The sequence below is a fragment of the Schistocerca gregaria genome, chromosome 2, assembly GCF_023897955.1.
Source record: "Schistocerca gregaria isolate iqSchGreg1 chromosome 2, iqSchGreg1.2, whole genome shotgun sequence".
Lineage (NCBI taxonomy): Eukaryota > Metazoa > Arthropoda > Insecta > Orthoptera > Acrididae > Schistocerca > Schistocerca gregaria.
In genome coordinates this window covers 476,005,094-476,027,887 of record NC_064921.1, presented here as the reverse complement: position 1 = coordinate 476,027,887, position 22,794 = coordinate 476,005,094, and the positions used below count along the sequence as shown (strand labels likewise).

The following is a 22,794-nucleotide window of genomic DNA, read 5'->3' as shown; positions in this document are numbered from 1 at the left end:
ACTTCATTGTTGCAAATACTGAGATGTCTATATCAACTAAACTAAATTGTTTATTTAGTTCACTGATCACAGTTAGCAAGACAAACATGGCTCAGCAAAGTCAGAAACCCTTGTGATCATATTAAAATATGACCAAGTGTCGAACAATAAATGACCTTTGTATTCCTTAAAACACAAGACAGCACAGCAAAGTGTGACCTCATCCGTAGGAATAAGTTTCTGCAGGATTGAGGAACTGAATTTCATAAGAGCTAAACAAAGTGAAATATAAAGTGGGAATGTAGTACACTCATGGAGAAATTACTGTACTGGTGTCCACACGAGATCTACCTGATTTCCACATGCATTTTTAAGTAAGAGATATAGGCACTAACAGTATGTGGGATCATGTAAAGCAACTCAAAATATTTCATAGATTTTGTTCTAAACAATTCCTTTTGTTTTGTTTCAGGTGCTAATTAATTATCAGACTAGAAATCCAGAGAGAGCCCAACACATAGTTTGGTATGCTGAAATGAAATCAACAGTCCTGTCCAAAGATATTTCTGACATGAATTTGAAATTCAGCCAAAAGACATCAAGACAATTAAGGCTTCATATAACAAGTTTGTAGCCAATGGAAGTGTAAATAGACAGACAGGTCTTGCATAAAACACATGTGTGGTACAGGAGAAAAGAAAGATTTCCAAAAGAAGCACATGAAGGTCAGTTCGTCAACTATCATGAGCACTAAGTATTTCTCAATCAACAGTTCAACAGCTACTGCGCAACAGTTCACCAGCTACTGTGTAGACTTCACTTGCATTCTTACAAGTTCAAATTGTGCAAACACTGAAGTGAAATGACGTGCAGCTTCACCAAAAAATTCGCTGTTGAGATGCTGGACCAGTCGGGGCAAATCATCAACTACCTAGGAAATGTTTTCCCTGAAAAAGCAAGTTTCCAACATGTGTGATGGTTAGTTGGCACAACATTCTCATCTGGGGTTCAGACACCCCCACCTCACCTCCAGTTTTTGGGGAATATGGCAGAGATGGAGGCCACAATATTTGACCTCCTGACATTACTCACTTTTGCACATGCCACAACAATCCACTCATTAAAAACAAAAACACTGCTAGCTGGATAACCAAGATTTCATGATTGTCAAATCACTGAGTCTACCAAATAATGAAAGCATCCAAATTTTGTTTAAATTACTCCCAAGAAGACCAATAAGTTTTTAAGTCAATGAGAAGTAATGCACTTGGCGAAGAGGAACATTTGTGCAAAATATTAGGAGATTTTTTCCTTAGTAATGTTGAATAAGTTTATGTACAATTATCCGTTATTAAACCTTAAATACACAAACATAACAAATAATTAAAAGCATTCTCATCGTACACCACTTATCAGCTGCATCTACATCATTTGAGACCAACTTCATTAGAAACTTTGCTGATAGATGAATGGTACAAGCTTCCACACCTGTTAGAAGAATTAGATATCATAAATATAATGTCCCCTTAGGAGTCAAAACACGAGCATTCATTATTTTGATCTTTTGTGCTACACACTTCTTATATACAGAGTGAATGCTATTATTTTTGCTTCATTTTGTTTTTATTATTAGGACTTCTCTGTTGAGAGAAAATAGCCCAATATTAAATCATTATTTTGATATTTTGTGCAACACACTTCTTATATACAGAGTGAATGCTATTATTTTTGCTTCATTTTGTTTTTATTATTATGACTTCTCTGTTGAGAGAAAATTGCCCAATATTAAAAAAATACTCTTACTTCAGAGTAGAACATCATCACACAAATTTATCAGAGAATATTAATTTTGCCTTGCTCAAAATAATATAAATGACTGTTTTTGTTTTTCATGCACATTGCTACAAAACTGTAAATATTAGTAACATTACTTTTTGTGCTCTATGCACAATGATCATAAAATTTTATAACACATAAACTTACCTGCAAGTTAAGCAGATCTGGTGATGAGCAATAAAGATTGCCATCCTGTGAGAACAACCACAACTGGCCTTTATCCTCATGTATGCCTTCGGCACTCACCATCTGCCATTTAATAGCTGGGTACAATAACCTCATATTCACTCCATTCCACTGATGACCTTTAAGAAAAAATAGTGGTTAAATGTTGTTGACTCATTTAACACCAGCAGACACACTTGTCATGCTGTTCTTTACAGTTGATCTAATGCTCTTCTGCTTTTTACAATTACTGTTGTTATCACCACCACCACCATCATCCACATCTATATCCATACTTCACCCCCTACCTTGCAATGTGTGGCGGATGGTACTTTGCATGCCACTGTCACTTCCTCCCTTTCCTCCTCCAGACATAAATGGTTTGCAGGAAGAACAATTACCAGTAAGTCTCCATTTGTGCTCAAATCTATTTAATTTTGCCTTCATGGTCATTCATGAAATACATGTAGGAGGAAGCAATATATTTATTGACTCTTCTAGGAACGCACACTCTCAAAACCTTAACAGTAAATCACACTTTGATCCAGACTGCCTTTCTTGCCTAGTCTGCCAATGGAGTTAGTTGATCCTCTCCATGACACTTTTCTGCTTTTTAAATGAACCTATAGCAAAAGATCCTGCCCTTCTTCAGGTATTCTCTACTTTCTCTGGCAATCCTATCTCATACAGATCCCATACTGACAAGGAATATTCAAGTATTGGTTGAACGAGGGTTTTGTAAGCCATCTTCTTGTTGATGAACTAGATTTTTTGAGGATTTTTACAATGAATCTGAGTTTGGCATCTGTTTTTTGTGTGATTAGTTTTATGTGGTGGTTCCGCATTAAATCACTCTGTACATATACTCCTAGGTATCTTATTCGAAGTAACTGCTTCCACTGATTGTTCTGCAATCATGTAATCATACTATCCTCACTCCTCCACAGAATCAACACTTTCTCTCCTATCTGTTTCACCTGGTTCTCCTCACTTCAGCATCCCACCTTCCTGTATCTGGGCCTGCATCTTTCAATAGCTCCACAAAACCTCTGTCCATATCTATCCTATTAACCATCAAGTCCATAGCTGCCATACATTCCACAGTAAAAAGCTTCTCTCTCCTTCAGTGTGGTCACCCACGGACACCGCATCTGCAGTGACAAGCAATGCCTTGCCCAGCTTGCTGAGCGTCTGTCTAAGTCCTTTACAGACAGTCATCGTTCTTCAAACCTAGCCCACAAACAGAACTCCCATGCCACACCCACACATGCCCTTAATCCTCCGAGCACACCATGAACTTGCTGCAACAGAGCATAAACCTAATTACTCAATATCACTGTGGACTGGGACAACTAGTTATTCTTCTCTAGGACTTCAACAACTTACCATTGTACCCAGGAGTGAAGAAGATCCCACCCACAATCCTTGCACTCCTCTCAAAATAGAATTCTGCCACCCATCTAATCTACAAATGATCTTGGTCCATCCTTATGCCACAATCAATTCCTAACCCTTGTCACATGGCTCATACCCATGTGGAAGATGCAGGTATTCACCCACTCATATGTACAGTTCCATCAGAGGCACACTCTACTGCAACTGCTGCACACACTATACTGCAACTGCTGCACAGCCTTTTATGTGGGTACAACCACCAACACGCTGTGCACCCAGATGAATGGCCATGATCAAACTTTCCCCAAAAATGGAATTGACCACCAACGGCAGAACATTTTGCCAAGCACAATATGCTTGACTTCAACATAAGCTACATAACCCATGCCATCTTGATCCCTCTCATACCAGCTTCTCTGAACTAGGCAGATAGAAATTGTTGTTCCAATCCTACAATCCCTCTGGTTTCGACAGTGTCCACTAGACCCTGTCACACCCATTTCCATTTGTGTCCTCATTCTCCCTAGTTCACTCAGTCTACACTCCACCCTGCTCTGTAAAGTCTCCCTCACTCTCTATTCCATTCTTCCCACCAACGACCCCCCTCCCAGGCCATCCCTCTTCTATTCTGTACTAGTTATCCCTGGAGGAGGACATTAACCAGTGGCTAACAGTACTTTCAGTCTTGTTTATGTGTCTACCACTCTTGCAACATCTCATCTATATGGGGAGATGTTACCTTTACTCATTCCATTATTCACAAAACCATTACGAGCTGCGTTATTTGAGTTTGTGGACACCGCTTTCTTCCATGGAGAAGCTAGGGAACTACTCATATGTGTTCTGACAAAAATGACAATGAGTTGTACAAGGTACCTGTTATTCAGTGGTTCACCTCAAGACATCCAGTCATCAGCATCTAGCACAGCTTGAAATGAAGATTACAGCTTAACATCCCACTGACAATGAGGTCATTAGAGAAAAAGCACAACATGAGTGGAGAAAGAAATTGGCTGTGTCCTTTTCAAATGAAACATACAGAAGGCATGGCTAGTTTATGAGTGCTGCAGATGCGGCAAGTGATATGATGGTCACCCTCCTCAGCTCAAATATTAACATACATCTCAATCAATTGTATATGTTACATATGCTTTCTTAATGACCACATAAAGTACAGGGGAAAAAATTAAAACACTGAAATCAAGACGTGTATCACAAAAAGGGTTCTGTTGTGCAGTGTGGTCTGCGAAGTTTAAAAGCTTATTATTATTTACAATTAGTTAAGCAAAATTATTTGAGCAAAATAATCATATTTATAAATCCCTTGTGTATAATTCTTCACCCTAATAATCAATGCAAATTTTCTGACAGTTATGGAGACAAGTGACATTCCTGCATAACTGTCAGGAGCAAAAACCAGTGCAAGGAATGCCACTGAGTGTTGTGCTACAACCAACATGAAGGGCAGTGCCTGTCATTTTTGGTAATGCAGTAACCACCACTCAAGTCTATAAGGTCAAAACATTCACAAGACAATGCAAGTCTTACAGCTTCAGCCTATATATCTCCAATATTTTATTACTTTGGAGAATGGACAAAAGCAAACTGACGACCACTGGTCAGAGGGGTCTAACAACACAGGACATAAAGTGAAAGCTATGGCTAGAAAGAAAAGGATGGAAAAAACAAAAGGTGTTCCTAAGTAATGGTTTTTGTGAGGAATTAAGAGCTGTTAATTAATTCTCTGGGTGTTGGTTACCAGGTAAATAATTGACGCCCATACATAGGCACTCTTGTATTTTAATAACCGTTTAAATTTTGTGTCAAATTGTTTGTGCTCTCTGTAGATTAATTCAGACGTTCTTTGCACAACAGTTTTTAGCATGGATAGGGACTGCAACTGCTGTGTTCGGATGCAGGCTGAGTTGGCATCCTTTCGTTCCCAGCTTCAGGCAGTGTTGGCTTCGGTCACACAGCTTGAGGCTGTTGCCAATGGGCATCACTGTGGGGATCCGGATGGGGGTTTGTCGGGGACGGCCAGCTCGTCCCGATCGGACTACGACTGTGGCTACCTGGGATACTGCCCACATTGAGGCTGATCCCTCACCTGTGGTAGAGTGGGAGGTCGTCTCGAGGTGTGGCAGGGGGCGAAAGACATTCCAGAGGGCTTAACGAAAGGCCTCTCCAGTTTGTCTGACGAACCGGTTTCAGGCTCTGTCTCCGGCTGATACTGATGTTCGGCCGGAGATGTCTGCTTGTGCTGTTCCAGAGGTTGCCCCTCAGTCTGCAAGATCCGAGCAGTCGCAGAGGGTGGGCTTACTGGTAGTTGGGAGCTCCAATTTCAGGCGCGTAATGGGGCCCCTTAGGGATATGGCAGCAAGAGAGGGGAAGAAAACCAATGTGCACTCCGTATGCATACTGGGGGGAGTCATTCCAGATGTGGAAAGGGTCCTTCCGGTTGCCATGAACGGTACAGGGTGCACCCATCTGCAGGTGGTCGCTCATGTCGGCACCAATGACGTGTGTCGCTATGGATTGGAGGAAATCCTCTCTGGCTTCTGGTGGCTATCTGATTTGGTGAAGACTGTCAGTCTCACTAGCGGGATGAAAGCAGAGCTCACCATCTGCAGCATCGTCGACAGGACTGACTGCGGACCTTTGGTACAGAGCCGAGTGGAGGGTCTGAATCAGAGGCCGAGACGGTTCTGCGACCATGTGGGCTGCAGATTCCTCGACTTGCGCCATAGGGTGGTGGGGTTTTGGGTTCCGCTGGATAGGTCAGGAGTCCACTACACGCAGGAAGCGGCTACATGGGTAGCAGGGGCTGTGTGGCGTGGACTGGGCGGTTTTTTAGGTTAGATGGCCTCGGACAAGTACAGAAAGGGCAACAGCTTCAAAGGGTGCAGGGCAAAGTCAGGACATGGGGACCAAGCAGCAATCGGTATTGTAATTGTAAACTGTCGAAGGTGCATTGGTAAAGTACTGGAACTTCAAGCACTGATAGAAAGCAACCGAAGCTAAAATCGTTATAGGTTTAGAAAGCTGGCTGAAGCCAGAGATAAATTCAGCAGAAATTTTTACAAAGGCACAGACGGTGTTTAGAAAGGATAGATTGCATGCAACCGGTGGTGGCGTCTTTGTCGCTGTTAGTAGTAGATTAACCTGTAGTGATGTAGAAGTGGATAGTTCCTGCGAAATATTATGGGTGGAGGTTACACTCAACAACCGAGCTAGGTTAATAATTGGCTCCTTTTACCGACCTCCTGACTCAGCAGCATTAGTGACAGAACAGCTACATTTCACATAAATTTTCTCAGCATATTATAGTCTTAGGTGGAGATTTCAATTTACCAGATATAGACTGGGATACTCAGATGTTTATTATGGGTGGTAGGGACAGAGCATCGATTGACATTATACTGACCGTACTATCCGAAAATTACCTCGAGCAATTAAACAGAGAACCGACTCCGACTCGTGGAGATAACATCTCGGACCTACTCATAACAAACAGACCCGAACTTTTCGACTCTGTAAGTGCAGAACAGGGAATCAGTGATCATAAGGCCGTTGCAGCATCCCTGAATATGGAAGTTAATAGGAATATAAAAAAAGGGAGGAAGGTTTATCTGTTTAGCAAGAGTAATAGAAGGCAGATTTCAGACTACCTAACAGATCAAAACGAAAATTTCTGTTCCGACACTGACAATGTTGAGTGTTTATGGAAAAAGTTTAAGGCAATTGTAAAATGCGTTTTAGACAGGTACGTGCCGAGTAAAACTGTGAGGGACGGGAAAAACCCACCGTGGTTCAACAACAAAGTTAGGAAACTACTGCGGAAGCAAAGAGAGCTTCACTCCAAGTTTAAACGCAGCCAAAACCTGTCAGACAAACAGAACCTAAATGATGTCAAAGTTAGCGTAAGGAGGGCTATGCGTGAAGCATTCAGTGAATTCAAAAGTAAAATTCTATGTACCGACTTGACAGAAAATCCTAGGAAGTTCTGGTCTTACGTTAAATCAGTAAGTGGCTCGAAACAGCATACCCAGACACTCCGGGATGATGATGGCTTTGAAACAGAGGATGACACGCGTAAAGCTGAAATACTAAACACCTTTTTCCAAAGCTGTTTCACAGAGGAAGACCGCACTGCAGTTCCTTCTCTAAATCCTCGCACAAATGAAAAAATGGCTGACATCGAAATAAGTGTCCAAGGAATAGAAAAGCAACTGAAATCACTCAACAGAGGAAAGTCCACTGGACCTGATGGAATACCAATTCGATTCTACACAGAGTACGCGAAAGAACTTGCCCCCCTTCTAACAACCGTGTACGGCAAGTCTCTAGAGGAACGGAAGGTTCCAAATGATTGGAAAAGAGCGTTCGATACAGTTCCACACTGTTGCCTGATAAACAAAGTAAGAGCCTACGTAATATCAGACCAGCTGTGTGGCTGGATTGAAGAGTTTTTAGCAAACAGAACACAGCATGTTGTTATCAATGGAGAGACGTCTACAGATGTTAAAGTAACCTCTGGCGTGCCACAGGGGAGTGTTATGGGACCTTTGCTTTTCACAATATGTATAAATGACCGAGTGGATAGTGTCGGAAGTTCCATGCGGCTTTTCGCGAATGATGCTGCAGTATATAGAGAAGTTGCAGCATTAGAAAATTGTAGCGAAATGCAGGAAGATCTGCAGCAGATAGGCACTTGGTGCAGGGAGTGGTAACTGATCCTTAACATAGACAAATGTAATGTATTGCGAATACATAGAAAGAAGGATCCTTTATTGTATGATTATATGATAGCGGAACAAACACTGGTAGCAGTTACTTCTGTTAAATATCTGGGAGTATGCGTGCGGAACGATTTGAAATGGAATGATCATATTAAATTAATTGTTGGTAAGGCGGGTACCAGGTTGAGATTCATTGAGAGAGTCCTTAGAAAATGTAGTCCATCAACAGAGGAGATGGCTTACAAAACACTCGTTCGACCTATACTTGAGTATTGCTCATCAGTGTGGAATCCGTACCAGATCAGGTTGACGGAGGAGATAGAGAATATCCAAAGAAGAGCGGCGCATTTCGTCACAGGGTTATTTGGTAACCGTGATAGCGTTACGGAGATGTTTAGCAAACTCAAGTGGCAGACTCTGCAAGAGAGGCGATCTGCATCGCGGTGTAGCTTGCTCACCAGGTTTTGAGAGGGTGCGTTTCTGGATGAGGTATCGAATATACTGCTTCCCCCTACTTATACCTCCCGTGGAGATCACGAATGTAAAATTAGAGAGATTCGAGCACATATGGAGGCTTTCAGACAGTCGTTCTTCCCGTGAACCATACGCGACTGGAACAGAAAAGGGAGGTAATGACAGTGGCACGTAAAGTGCTCTCCGCCACACACCGTTGGGTGGCTTGCGGAGTATGGATGTAGATGTAGATGTAGATAGGCAGCATCATTTGCAATGGTGTCAAGAGCATAGACACTGGACCTATAAGGAGTGGGGTCACATGCTCTTCTCGGATGAGAGCAGATTCAGCCTGAGTAGTGATTCTTAACGCACTCTCAAATGGTGAGAGATTGGAACACACGACGCACCAAGGAACATTGTCGAACATGATTGTTTTTGGTTGACCATGTGTTCTGGTGTCTGGAGGCATAATACTGCACAGCGTACTGACCTCCAAATCTTTGAAGATGGCACACTCGCCAGTTGATATCATAGGGACTCAGTACTCCTTGCCCCTTGTGCATCCTTTCATTTTTACAGATGACAATGCAGGACATTATCAAACAGAGCAAGTGGAAAAACTCCTGGAATGAGAAGATGTTTCGAGAATGGACTGGCGTGTCTGTTCCCCCAACCCTCGACTTAAATCCAATAAATCATGTGTGGGATGCATGGTACATGTAATGCAGCATGTCCACATGCACCAAAGACCGTCCAGCAGTTGTCAGCTGTACTGGTGGAAGAATGAAATGCCTAACCACAGGAACTCCGTACCAACCTTATGGCCAGAACGGGAGAACATTGTAGAATATGCATTGCTGTCCTTCAGTGTAATGATTGTCCCTGAATTAAAGTATCATTTCTGTTATCTCACTGTGTATTCCTATCAGTTACTTTCTGTACTACAATGTAGAAGTTATTGCTATGTATAGGCCAAATTTCATTGAACTATGTTACTTGGCAGTGGCTTTGTGCAAAAGTTAATTTCATCCTTCAGTTTTGTAAACCAATTTATATTACACCTGAAAAGTCTATTACTAAAAAAATATCACGGCTGCTCAGGAAATGCTGTTAATTTTGTGGAACATTCATATAAAATTTCTTCCCTCAAAACATAATAAGCTTCATTAATAAAAAGGATGCACTTCTATTAAAATGTATGAACATGAAACTGCAAATGTAATGACAGCAGATATATTGCATGAACAGTAAACCACTTTTACATCATTGGAATTCAGTATAGACAGCTAGATGGGCACACATTAATATCATACTGCTCTGGGATTGATAACAGGAGAGGAAGAGCCACACATGTATGTAAAATTCTAAATTAAGTCCCTGTTCATGCTGTTTGTATGTGAAAACACACAAGCTGGTAGTACTGGCAGTTTACAAGTTTTCAGAGGGCTTCACCAAACTATTAGAAAGAGTATAAATAAGATTATGCAGAATTATTAACTCATTGTTAGTGGAGACTTAAATGTAAATTCATTGTGGGGCTCTTAATGTTGATTTTCTACCAGAAAGTACTTACCTAAGACACATAAAATTGTTGATGTACAGCTTTTGATTATTTCCCAGTGCAAAATTCTCAAGAGAAATGAAGGTCACCAAGTAACAACCAATGGCAGATTGATTTTACAGCTAACTACCTCTAGTGACTTAAACAAAAAAAGGGACTGGTAATGATGCTTCTAGGCATTATAGACAACTGTTGACAACAAAAGAAGAAGATGAATTACATTCAGATTATAAAAGAAACTGTTTTTTTATGAAACAATCATAACCAATGACTTGATCATTATGGTTCTCTAATTTATTAGATACTGGGAATAGGTTAACAATGGAAAGAGAAAGGATGAAACTATTAAACATTTTCCAACATTTTGACTCCTTTTTCCATCTAAATCAAATGAGAGTAAAATTAAACAGAAGTAGGGCCGGGGATGGTAATGTATGGGATTAATGTATTCTGTGCTAAGAAGAGACTTCTACTTAAACCACAAGGCAAGCAGTAGTCAAGAGTTCTAACTCCATTACCAACAGTATTGTGAACTCATACAGTATTGTACCAAAGAAGTGAAACTAACAAAAAATTAAATCTTTTCATTTACACAGTAGAGATACTCTGGACTACTATGAAATTAAAAATAAAAAAGTAAATAATACACAAATTTAAAAAATACAAATTGTGATGCAATTTACATTCATTCTCAGGTAACATCTGTGACAGAAATAATGACAAACAGAAATCATTGGGCACCAATTTAAATCATTGATAGCGGTAGCAAACGTGGTTCATGGTGTGGGTTCCTGTAGTCATGTCCTAGTTCATGAACCATGGGCAATGTATGAGTGGCCAAGTAAGTGGTCCCGATAGTCGGGATACCAGTTACTTAGGAATAAGGGTGGGCATCTTGGACATATTCTAGGCGTGGTCACTTTTGTGCTCATACAGCAAAGACTACCAAATCCACCAGTTAGTCCCTTAACCATTAGGGGTAAAACCCAATTGGACTTGGGGCAAGGAAGGCTAGCAACCTGCTTCCCTGGTACTTTACATATGATGCTGGCAATAATCAGAGCAAAATGCCTCGGACCTTTGGAGGTGACTGAGTCCCACCTCTAACTGACAAACCAGGGACTCCTAAGATACGACTTGGCAAACAAATAGTAATGAGATGGGGAGCTATTAATATCAATGGGGGCTACTCTGGGAAGAAGGTAGAGCTGGCAGAGGCTGCAAGTAAGATGGGGCTGGATGTTTTAGCTGTTAGTGACATTCGGGTAGGGGGTGAGAAAGAAGAGGAAGTGGGAGAATATAAGGTCTACCTGTCAAGAGTCAGAGCAGGAATAGCACAATGGAGTGTAGGGCTTTACATCAGGAAAGAAATGGAACCCAGCATAGTTGCAATAAGGTATGTAAACAAACGACTGATGTTGATAGATTTGACAGTGTCTAGCAAGAAAATTAGGATTGTGTCAGTATATTCGCATTGTGAAGGGACAGATCGAGATAAGATGGATAGTTTTTATGAGGCACTCAGTAATGTAGTTGTTAGAGTAAAGGACAAGGACAGTGTTCTGCTGATGGGTGGTTTTAATGCCAGGATTGGAAATCGAACAGAAAGGTATGAAAAGTTTATGGGTAAATTTGGAGAGGATATGGAGGCCAACAGGAACGGGAAACAACTCTTGGATTTCTGTGTCAGTATGGGCTTAGTAATCACAAACTCCTTTTTTAAACATAAGAACATTCACCAGTATACTTGGGAAGGCAGGGGAACCAGATCTGTCATTGACTATATAATAACAGATCAGGAATTCAGGACAGCTGTGAGGGACACACGCGTATTCAGGGGATTCTTTGATGACACTGATCATTATTTAATCTGCAGTGAAATTGGGATTGTGAGGCCGAAAGTGCAGGAGGTCAGGTCCATATGTAGGAGGATAAGAGTGGAGAAACTTTAGGATAAGGAAATCAGGCACAAGTACGTAGCAGTGATCTCAGAAAGGTACCAGTTAGTTGAATGTAGTCAATTACAGTCATTGGAAAAGGAATGGGCAAGATACAGAGACACAGTACTAGAAGTGGCTCAAGAATGTCTTGGAACAGTAGTGTGTAAAAGTAGGATGAAGCAAACAGCTTGGTGGAATGACACAGTCAAGGCAGCCTGTAAAAGGAAAAAGAAGGCATATCAAAAATGGCTACATACCAAAACTCAGGTAGACAGAGAAAGTTATGTTGAAGAAAGAAACAAAGCCAAACAGATAATTGCAGCATCCAAGAAGAAATCTTGGGAAGACTTTGGAAGCAGGTTGGCGACTATGGGTCAAGCTGCTGGAAAACCATTCTGGAGTGTAATTAGCAGTCTTCGAAAGGGAGGTAAGAAGGAAATGACAAGTATTTTGGACAGGTCAGGAAAACTGCTGGTGAATCCTGTGGATGCCTTGGGCAGATGGAGGGAATATTTTGAAGAGTTGCTCAATGTAGGTGAAAATACGATCAGTAATGTTTCAGATTTCGAGGTAGAATGGGATAGGAATGATGATGGAAATAGCATCACATTTGAGGAAGTGGAGAAAATGGTCAATAGATTGCAGTGCAATGAAATTAAGTTGGAACTCATCAAATACAGTGGAATGTCAGGTCTTAAATGGCTACACAGGATAATTGAAATGGCCTGGGAGTCGAGACAGGTTCCATCAGACTGGACAAAAGCGGTAATCACACCAATCTTTAAACATGGAAACAGAAAAGATTGTAACAACTATAGAGGTATTTCTTTAATCAGCGTTGTGGGTAAAATCTTCTCAGGTATTGTTGAAAGGAAAGTGCCAGTATTAGTTGAGGACAAATTGTATGAAAATCAGTGTGGGTTTAGGCCTCTTAGAGGTTGTCAGAACCAGAACTTTAGCTTACGGCAAATGATGGAGAAGTGTTATGAGTGGAACAGGGAATTGTATCTATGCTTTATAGATCTAGAAAAGGCATATGACCGGGTTCCTAGGAGGAAGTTATTGTCTGTTCTACTAGATTATGGAATAGGAGGCAAACTTTTGCGAGTAATTAAAGGTCTTTACATGGATAGTCAGGCAGCAGTTAGAGTTGACGGTAAATTGAGTTCATGGTTCAGAGTAGTTTCAAGGGTAAGACAAGGCTGCAACCTGTCTCCACTGTTGTTCATATTATTTATGGATCATATGTTGAAAACAATAGACTGGCTGGGTGAGATTAAGATATGTGAACACAAAATAAGCAGTCTTGCATATGCGGATGACTTAGTTGTGATGGCAGATTTGATTGCAAGTTTGCAGAGTAATATTTCAGAGCTAGATCAGAAATGTAAGGACTATGGTATGAAGATTAGCATCTCCAAAACGAAAGTAATGTCAGTGGGAAAGAAATATAAACGGATTGAGTGCCAAATAGAAGGAACAAAGTTAGAACAGGTGGACGGTTTCAAGTACTTAGGATGTTATTCTCACAGGATGGCAACATAGTGAAAGAACTGGAAGCAAGGTGTGGCAAAGCTAATGCAGTGAGCGCTCAGCTACGATCTACTCCCTTCTGCAAGAAGGAAGTCAGTACCAAGACTAAGTTATCCGTGCACCGTTCAATCTTTCAACCAACTTTGTTGTATGGGAGCGAAAGCTGGGTTGATTCAGGTTACCTTATCTACAAGGTTGAGGTTACGGATATGAAAGTAGCTAGGATGATTGCAGGTACTAGTAGATGGGAACAATGGTAGGATGGAGTCCACAATGAGGAAATCAAAGAAAAACTGGAAATGAACTCTATAGATGTAGCAGTCAGGGCAAACAGGCTTAGATGGTGGGGTCATGTTACACGCATGGGAGAAGCAAGGTTACCCAAGATACTCGTGGGTTCAGCAGTAGAGGGTAGGAGGAGTTGGGGCAGACCAAGGAGAAGGTACCTGGATTCAGTTAAGAATGATTTTGAAGTAATAGGTAATAGGTTTAACATCAGAAGAGGCACCAATGTTAGCACTGAATAGGGGATCATGGAGGAATTTTATAAGGGGGCTAAGCTCCAGACTGAACACTGAAAGGCATAATCAGTCTTAAATGATGATGATGATGATGATGATGGTAGCAAACATTACAGCCAAGTACATACACGCCAGAGACTCATTTCAAAAATACAACTCCTAAAGAGATAACAAGAATGATTAGGCCACTATAAACTGTTAAAAGTTTAAGCACAGTTTAAACAGAGTTTGAAAGACTTTTTGATACGCAACTCCTCCTACTCCTCAGACGAAGATCTTAACAGGAACTGTTAAGCCAGCCTAAGTAAAAATGTCTATTAGATTTCAGTTCTGACAGCACTTGGTCACAACAGTCAAGATTAGTTATTTTGTGTATGATAAATTTATTAATAGTGCATAACAATGTTTCATTCCCACACCGTGTTAACCCTTTTAGTGCCAAATACGATCTGATCATGATGCCTATCTCGTTCATTTTTTCTGTGCTTGAAGGCAAAGATATTAGTATTTCCTAGCCAAGATGCAGAAGGATGGTTGAACGCACTGCATATTGATCTTCTTTTCGATTGTCAGTGCGAGTTGTCTATTAAAATAAATTTCTCTGTTGTTGTTTATTTACCGAATATTTTGCGGCAGCATGGTGTCGTCAAGTAAGAAGTTGCCATTCAATATGAGTGATATGGAAAGTAATGAAAGTGAAGATGAATTTGCAGGATTTGCAGAAAGTGAATCAGATTATGAGATGTTCGGTGGAGAAGAGGACTCATCATTTTCTTCTTCAAGTGATGACTGTGCATCAACAAATGACAATGATGATGCTGACCAATCACAACTGAATTGAGTGCAAATACTTTTGTTGAAATAATGGATGAGGCATCAGACAATCCGCCCCCTCCACACTTTGTTTATGAAGAATTACAAGGCCCTAAACATATACTAGCAAACACCACACCAATTTTTTTTGTTCTTTTCGCAACAGCTTCTTACGATTATGGTGACTGAGACTAACAGATACGCTCACCGGGTGATTCAGTCAAAGCATTTACACCAAATTCATGAATCAAACAGTGGCAACCAACAACTGTTGCAGAAATGAGGGCTTTTGTAGCAGTGATTTTGAATATGGGACTGATAAAAAAAAGCCTATGATTTTTAGTTATTGGGCAACTGATACAAACCTGCTGACACCGCGGTTTTCGCAAATGTTTTCATGCAACAGGTTTCAGTTGTTGCTGCAGTTCTTACATTTTGTAGACAACTCGAAACTTCACCCTCCTGGTCACCCATTACATGATACAACAGCCAAATTTCAAGTGTTGGTGGATATTGCCAACAGTGTTTTCTGTCGCCACTCCACTCCACACCAGCAACTGAGTGTTGATAGAAGTCTTGTTCAGACAAAGGCACACTCGCAGCTAATCCAGTACCTCTCCAATAAACATCATCACAGGTGGGGAGTCAAATTTAGGATGCTATGTGATTCAGTAGCAAATTACTGCCTAGGTTTTTATATATACCATGGTGCAAAAAGTGATGCTGACAAAAACGAAATAAAGAAGAATGGCGTGGGATATGTAGTCGTCATGAAATTACTCCTCGCTCTTGGGAGCTATGTGCAAAAAGGTTACCATGTGTTTTGTGATAACTTTTTTTAAATCTATTCCTCTGGCAGAAAGGCTGTATTCAGTTGGCACTTATCTAACGGGAACAATTAGAAGAAACAGAAAATTCCTGCCATGTGGTCTTCTGTCAAATTATACCGTAGGCCAGCTAAAGTTTTTCAGGAAATCTTTTATACTTCTCTGTGGCTTCAGACAGAAGAAATCACAGAGAAACCCAGTCCTCCTTGTTATTACATCATCCTCTGCTACATCATCAGAAAAACAATTCGCAATAGGCAGTCGATCAAGGAACCAGATGTAAATTTTGAATATAGTAAGTACATGGGTGGCATTGACTCATCTGATATGATGACATACTGCTATTTAGATGAGAGGAGGACTATCAAGATGTGGAAGAAGGTAGTGTTCAGCATAATTGCCAGGATGTTGCTGAATGCATATGTTTACTTTAAGGAAAGCCTAAACCCCAACGACAAACCACTGACACGACTGAAGTTTAACAGCATGGTCATTTGCAAACTTTCTCAACAGCGGTTTTCGGCAAGGGCTACAACCACAAATGCAATTGATATAAATGTACCTGCTCCAACAGTATATGGTGTAAAGACTCTTACAGGGAGAAAGGAATGCTACTGCAGTGTTTGTTCTATGAAGGGTAAGAAGCGGCGTTCACGAACAGCATGCATTTGTTGCAAGAAAGGACTGCATCCTTCATGGGTTGGTCAGTTTGTGTGCAAGTAGTTGTCATAACTGCAATCTCACATTTGTCAGTGATTTGTGACTGAAGAACTGAGAACATGTTCAGAACAAAACAATTTTTTTGTTATGTTCTTTTTGATTTTTTCCTTAGTGTAATACACTTTATATTCCTTTATGATCTTTTTGTTAAGAAAACTAGAGAGATTCCACATATACCTGAAATTTTTGAGTATATCATCATTTGATGGGTCTCAAGAGTGAAGTGAAATCAGTTTTAATTTTTTCCGATAAACCCCATTACGAAAATAATTTTTTTCTCTGAAAATATGTTCTTTGACAATGTGTATTGCACATATTACTGTTGCCAGCATTCCCTAAAAATAAAAAAAAAATACATTACTTTATGCAACAGTTTTGATTTTATTGCAAGTATGACAGAGCTTTGCTTTTTACTGTAAAATCGCATGATCTTTTGAGAAAACATCTGGCACTAAAAGCGTTAATTTTGTAAATATTAGCTGTTCCAGTTTACCGCTTTGTATGCACCTATTTCAACAATCTCCTAACAAATGATCAGGGTAGTAAGTATTATATTCAAATGTTTTATGTTATACTTTTTGACTTGTTCCACACCCATGAGAATCATCTAATTTTTTGGATCTATGGAACAAAAACTGAATAAATGTTCCAGAAAACAAACATCCATAAGAATATAGATAAAAAATCAACTCACCAAGTGGTGGCTGGAGAACACACATGTAAAAAGTTATTACAGTTTACCAGCTTTTGGAGCCAGCGGCTCCTTCTTCTGGCAGAAGGAAGAAAGTGGAAGTAAGAGGGGTAAAGGAAAAGCACTGGTGAGGTTTAGGAAAAGGGAATGAGTTCAAAAAAGATGCTCAGAATCCCGAGTCAGGGGAGACTTACCTTCACAACCCTTCTGCCAGAAGGAGCCACTGGTTCCAAAAGCTATCAAACTAAAATACCTTTTTATATGTGTGTTCTCCTGTCACTGCTTGGTGAGTAGATTTTTTTGTCTACCCAATTAATGACATTTTCTAAAACAGATTTTTCATTGATACATCTATAACAGGAGAGAAACAATCACATCTATGAGATAATTCATTCCTATCAATACTTCCAACATATTTTGTAAATGTGACATAATAGAAATATTGAACATATTCCTTAGAAAAGCTAATCAGCTGCTTCAGTTTCGCTTTCATGATTATCCACAGATACAGCCAAAGTCTAACAAAAGATTTTGTGCTAAAGCCGAACAAATAAAATTACTCTGTTGGTGTATTTTGTTACCTTCACAATGTCTTTTTGACTGTGTTAACAATAAAATTTTACTTCTTAAACTAAAATATGACATTTGTAGCAGCTCTTCTTACATGGGTGTAGTATTATCTTCATAATAGAAAGCAGAGGGGCACAATGAAAAACTGCACCACAGGATTAACAATAAACTCAGAAAGCAGTAGGACAAAGTATGGTGACCTACGTCCAACTTTTGTTCTTAATCTACATAAATGAATGGCCAATAACTTTAAAACAGTGTCCATGTTCTGCAATGTCTGTTGGTGACACAAGATATCAACCAAGGACCAAATTCCAGACAGCATAAATGATAATTGAAAATGCCTACCACTGGTTCAAAGTAAACAACATAAATGTTCATATCACAGTGAACTATATTCTGAAATGTAAAACATATAAATTGCATATAGAAATTTAAATTAATGAGTATATCATGAATATGTGTAAAAATCCTTGTGGTTCAGCTAAAAAGAAATAGTTTATATACTTGTACTCCCTGTTCTCTTCTGAAATTCTCTTTTGGGGCAGTTGAGATTAATTAAATGACTTATTCAGCAAAAGTAAGCAGTAAAAAGATTGTTTAAAGCAAATAACCACAAATTGTGGAGAGTCTTCATGCCTTCTTTTACCTACACTCCTGGAAATGGAAAAAAGAACACATTGACACCGGTGTGTCAGACCCACCATACTTGCTCCAGACACTGCGAGAGGGCTGTACAAGCAACGATCACACGCACGGCACAGCGGACACACCAGGAACCGCGGGTGTTGGCCGTCGAATGGCGCTAGCTGCGCAGCATTTGTGCACCGCCGCCGTCAGTGTCAGCCAGTTTGCCGTGGCATACGGAGCTCCATCGCAGTCTTTAACACTGGTAGCATGCCGCGACAGCGTGGACGTGAACCGTATGTGCAGTTGACGGACTTTGAGCGAGGGCGTATAGTGGGCATGCGGAAGGCCGGGTGGACGTACCGCCGAATTGCTCAACACGTGGGGCGTGAGGTCTCCACAGTACATCGATGTTGTCGCCAGTGGTCGGCGGAAGGTGCACGTGCCCATCGACCTGGGACCAGACCGCAGCGACGCACGGATGCACGCCAAGACCGTAGGATCCTACGCAGTGCCGTAGGGGACCGCACCGCCACTTCCCAGCAAATTAGGGACACTGTCGCTCCTGGGGTATCGTCGAGGACCATTCGCAACCGTCTCCATGAAGCTGGGCTACGGTCCCGCACACCGTTAGGCCGTCTTCCGCTCACGCCCCAACATCGTGCAGCCCGCCTCCACTGGTGTCGCGACAGGCGTGAATGGAGGGACGAATGGAGAAGTGTCGTCTTCAGCGATGAGAGTAGCTTCTGCCTTGGTGCCAATGATGGTTGTATGCGTGTTTGGCACCGTGCAGGTGAGCGCCACAATCAGGACTGCATACGACCGAGGCACACAGGGCCAACACCCGGCATCATGGTGTGGGGAGCGATCTCCTACACTGGCCGTACACCTCTGGTGATCGTCGAGGGGACACTGAATAGTACACGGTACATCCAAACCGTCATCGAACCCATCGTTCTACCATTCCTAGACCGGCAAGGGAACTTGCTGTTCCAACAGGACAATTCACGTCCGCATGTATCCCGTGCCACCCAACGTGCTCTAGAAGGTGTAAGTCAACTACCCTGACCAGCAAGATCTTCGGATCTGTCCCCCATTGAGCATGTTTGGGACTGGATGAAGCGTCGTCACGCGGTCTGCACGTCCAGCACGAACGCTGGTCCAACTGAGGGGCCAGGTGGAAATGGCATGGCAAGCCGTTCCACAGGACTACATCCAGCATCTCTACGATCGTCTCCATGGGAGAATAGCAGCCTGCATTGCTGTGAAAGGTGGATATACACTGTACTAGTGCTGACATTGTGCATGCTCTGTTGCCTGCGTCTATGTGCCTGTGGTTCTGTCAGTGTGATCATGTGATGTATCTGACCCCAGGAATGTGTCAATAAAGTTTCCCCTTCCTGGGACAATGAATTCACGATGTTCTTATTTCAATTTCCAGGAGTGTATATATTGTAGCAACATGCAACTGTTATATTAGATCGTATGTCTAGGAAACACAACAATGAAGCAGAATTGATTCATTCTATGATATTCTGAATGATTCTTGACAGCACATAATAATTTTTTCCCGAGATTTGGTTGCATAAATATGTTGGAAAGTTCTAGCAGAACGTAGAAAATTAAGGAGTAAATGAGATTACTCACCAAATAGCAGAAGTGTTGAGTCACCTACTACAGAAACACACAAATGAGGAAGAAACAATATTATGAGAAGGAAAGTTGCTACTCACCATATAGTGGAGATGCTGTCACTGATAGGGACACAACAAGATGATTTTCACACTTATAACTTGTGGGCAACAGACTATGTCAACAAGACACACATATATGCGCACGTCCACACCTGCGCCCGCCCATGCCCGCCTCCCACACACACACACACACACACACACACACACACACACTCACACACACACACACACGACTGCAGTCTCAGACAACTGAAGCAGCAGCAACAGTGCATGATGGGAGTGGTGACTGAGTGGGGGAAAAGAGGAGGCTGGGGCACGGAGGGGAAGGGATAGTATGGTGGGGATGGTGGACAGTGAAGTGCTGCTGCAGGAAGGGAGAGGTGGGGAGGGAGTGGGAGAAAAAAAAAGGGTGTGCCTATCTGCGACCCAGCATCTCTGCTGTGTGGTGAGTAGCAACTTTCCTTCTCATAATATTGTTACATTCCATCCTGGATTTTCCATTGTTAAATGAAGAAGAAAACTTGTTAGCTTCCAGAATAAATTCTTTTTTGATCTAAAATACAAATACACACAGTCAGCACAATGTAAGGACATGTGTGTGTGTGTGGGGGGGGGGGGGGGGGGGGGGGGGGCGGCACGCGTAACAAGTTTTCTCTTTCGTGTGTGCCTGTCAACAACTCAACACTTCTGCTGTTCAATGGGATGTCTTCTTAACTCTTATATTATCTTCATTTTTCGCAAACTGGTAGATAACTTATGCTGAATATCTTATCTTTTTCTGACAATTTCATCAAATTTACATGAATCGAAGTTGATGTGTCAGGGTTGATTCTTGGTAAATTATTAGTGATTATACTCCAATATATCTTACTTCATCTTTTGGTATGATTCAGAGACCATCTGCTGGATTTTAACCATTCTCATTTTCTCTTAATATTACAGTTCATAAATTACCGTTAAACTACAAAATTGCGACATGTAACCAGTGCACTGATGAGCAGATTGTTAGTGTGTAAAAATAATGAAACAGTTATAAAGGAATAACAGTTAAAAAGAATATATATTGCATTATACACTGAAGAACCAAAGAAACTGGTACACCTACCTAATATTGTGTAGGGACCCCGCAAGCATGCAGAAGTGCTGCAACATAACGTGACATGGACTTGACTAATGTCTGAAGTAATGTTGGAGGGAATTGACACCGTGAATCCTGCATGGGCTGTCCACAAATCCGTAAGAGTACGGAGGGGTGGGGGTGGGGTGGGGTGGGGTGGGGTGGGGTGGGGTGGGGGTGGGGGGAGTAGGGGGTGGAGATCTCTTCTGAATGTAACATATCTCTTCTGAACAACACATGCAAGGCATCCCAGATATGCTCAATAATGTTTGTGTCTGGGGACTTATTGGCCAGCAGAAGTTTTGGAACTCACAAGTGTGATCCTGGAGCCACTCTGTAGCAATTCTGGATGTGTGGGGTGTCACATTGTGCCCACTTCATTGCTACCTTGGAAAGGCTGTGTCCCTTCGTTCATGTGCCGACTGTAACACCATGTTCAATTTCACATAAATATTGATAACTTGCCATTATAACAGCAGTAACCAAACTAACAACTGTTTCTTATATAGGCACTGCCTACTGTTGTGTCGTATTCTGCCTGTTCATGTATCTCTGTCTATACCAGTTTCTCTGGCACTTCAGTATAATACAGACTAGGCAAAAGAAATACATCTTTTTAGATGTACAATATAATGAAAAAAGAAGAGTGATGGGGTTGCCATTTTTAGCCAAAGATCACACTGTCAAATCAATGATCAGTGATGAAGCACAATTCTAACTGAATGTTACAGTGTACAATGAGTACTATAGGTGAAACTCAACAAATAGTTCACGGAAGTTGTTCCATTGGCTTCACCACAGCTCCAGTATCACAGGTAAAGATCAACAGCAGGTATTATTTTTACTTTTAAAGAGGAGAATGCCAGTCACATCTGTGTATTACCATGAAGTGTTAAATGACTCCATTGATCCTGAGCAAATAAAGAAGGAACTTATCACAAAATCAGGTTTCTCAGAGAGTGATGCAATAATCCACATGATTAGACCATGAATGACCATGGTAAAACACATGCCACTCTGAAAGACAATCTTTCAACCCTAAGATATTGCATGCGTCACACAACCATTTGTGATTTATTCTTGTGGAAGAACTTTATAGCCAGTTTGGGAAAAAAAAATAATAAAAAAAAAACGACGCTCAGTAAATGATTTAAAAATGTCACTCATCGAAGAACTATAGCTAAGCCTACATAAATGTTAGGGGGACAATTTTATCTAGCACACAAATGAAATCATACAAATTGAAGGACAAAGTGTTTCCATTGCTGATTCGTGCTTTTGTTCTAGTTGAGACAACGACAATTTTCAAAGAATCTGTAATTTGCAGTGCCAAATTTCAAAGCAGTTTCAGTTTAACCATGTAAACAGAAAGAAGAGCAATATACCTGTGAATTCTGTCTTGTTCATATACACATAAGTAGCCATTTTTTCCGATATCCATAATGTGTCTTCACCACATGCCACAATTACAGTACACTGAGGCCGAAGATTGCAAAGATAATTATCAGTCAATTTGTTTCGGAACTGTTCCAGTGGTGTCGTCTCTTGGAAAACATAGTCACTCACTAAAACCTATTAAACAGAAGACACACCATCAGTGTAAGTTACAA

At 41.0% G+C, this 22,794-nt stretch overlaps 1 protein-coding gene across 5 annotated transcripts in view; it reads right to left on the bottom strand.

Annotated features, from left to right (window-relative positions):
* LOC126326781 (tectonin beta-propeller repeat-containing protein 2) overlaps nucleotides 1-22,794 on the bottom strand; it is a 203,987-nt gene that overhangs the window by 77,048 nt on the left and 104,145 nt on the right. For all 5 annotated transcript variants that reach the window (XM_049995790.1, XM_049995789.1, XM_049995791.1 and 2 more), the window contains 2 exons: nucleotides 22,570-22,756; nucleotides 1,963-2,120 (listed from right to left, as the gene is read on the bottom strand). In XM_049995790.1, coding sequence (XP_049851747.1) covers nucleotides 1,963-2,120; nucleotides 22,570-22,756 — 345 coding nt within the window. The remainder of the gene's footprint in view (nucleotides 1-1,962; nucleotides 2,121-22,569; nucleotides 22,757-22,794) is intronic.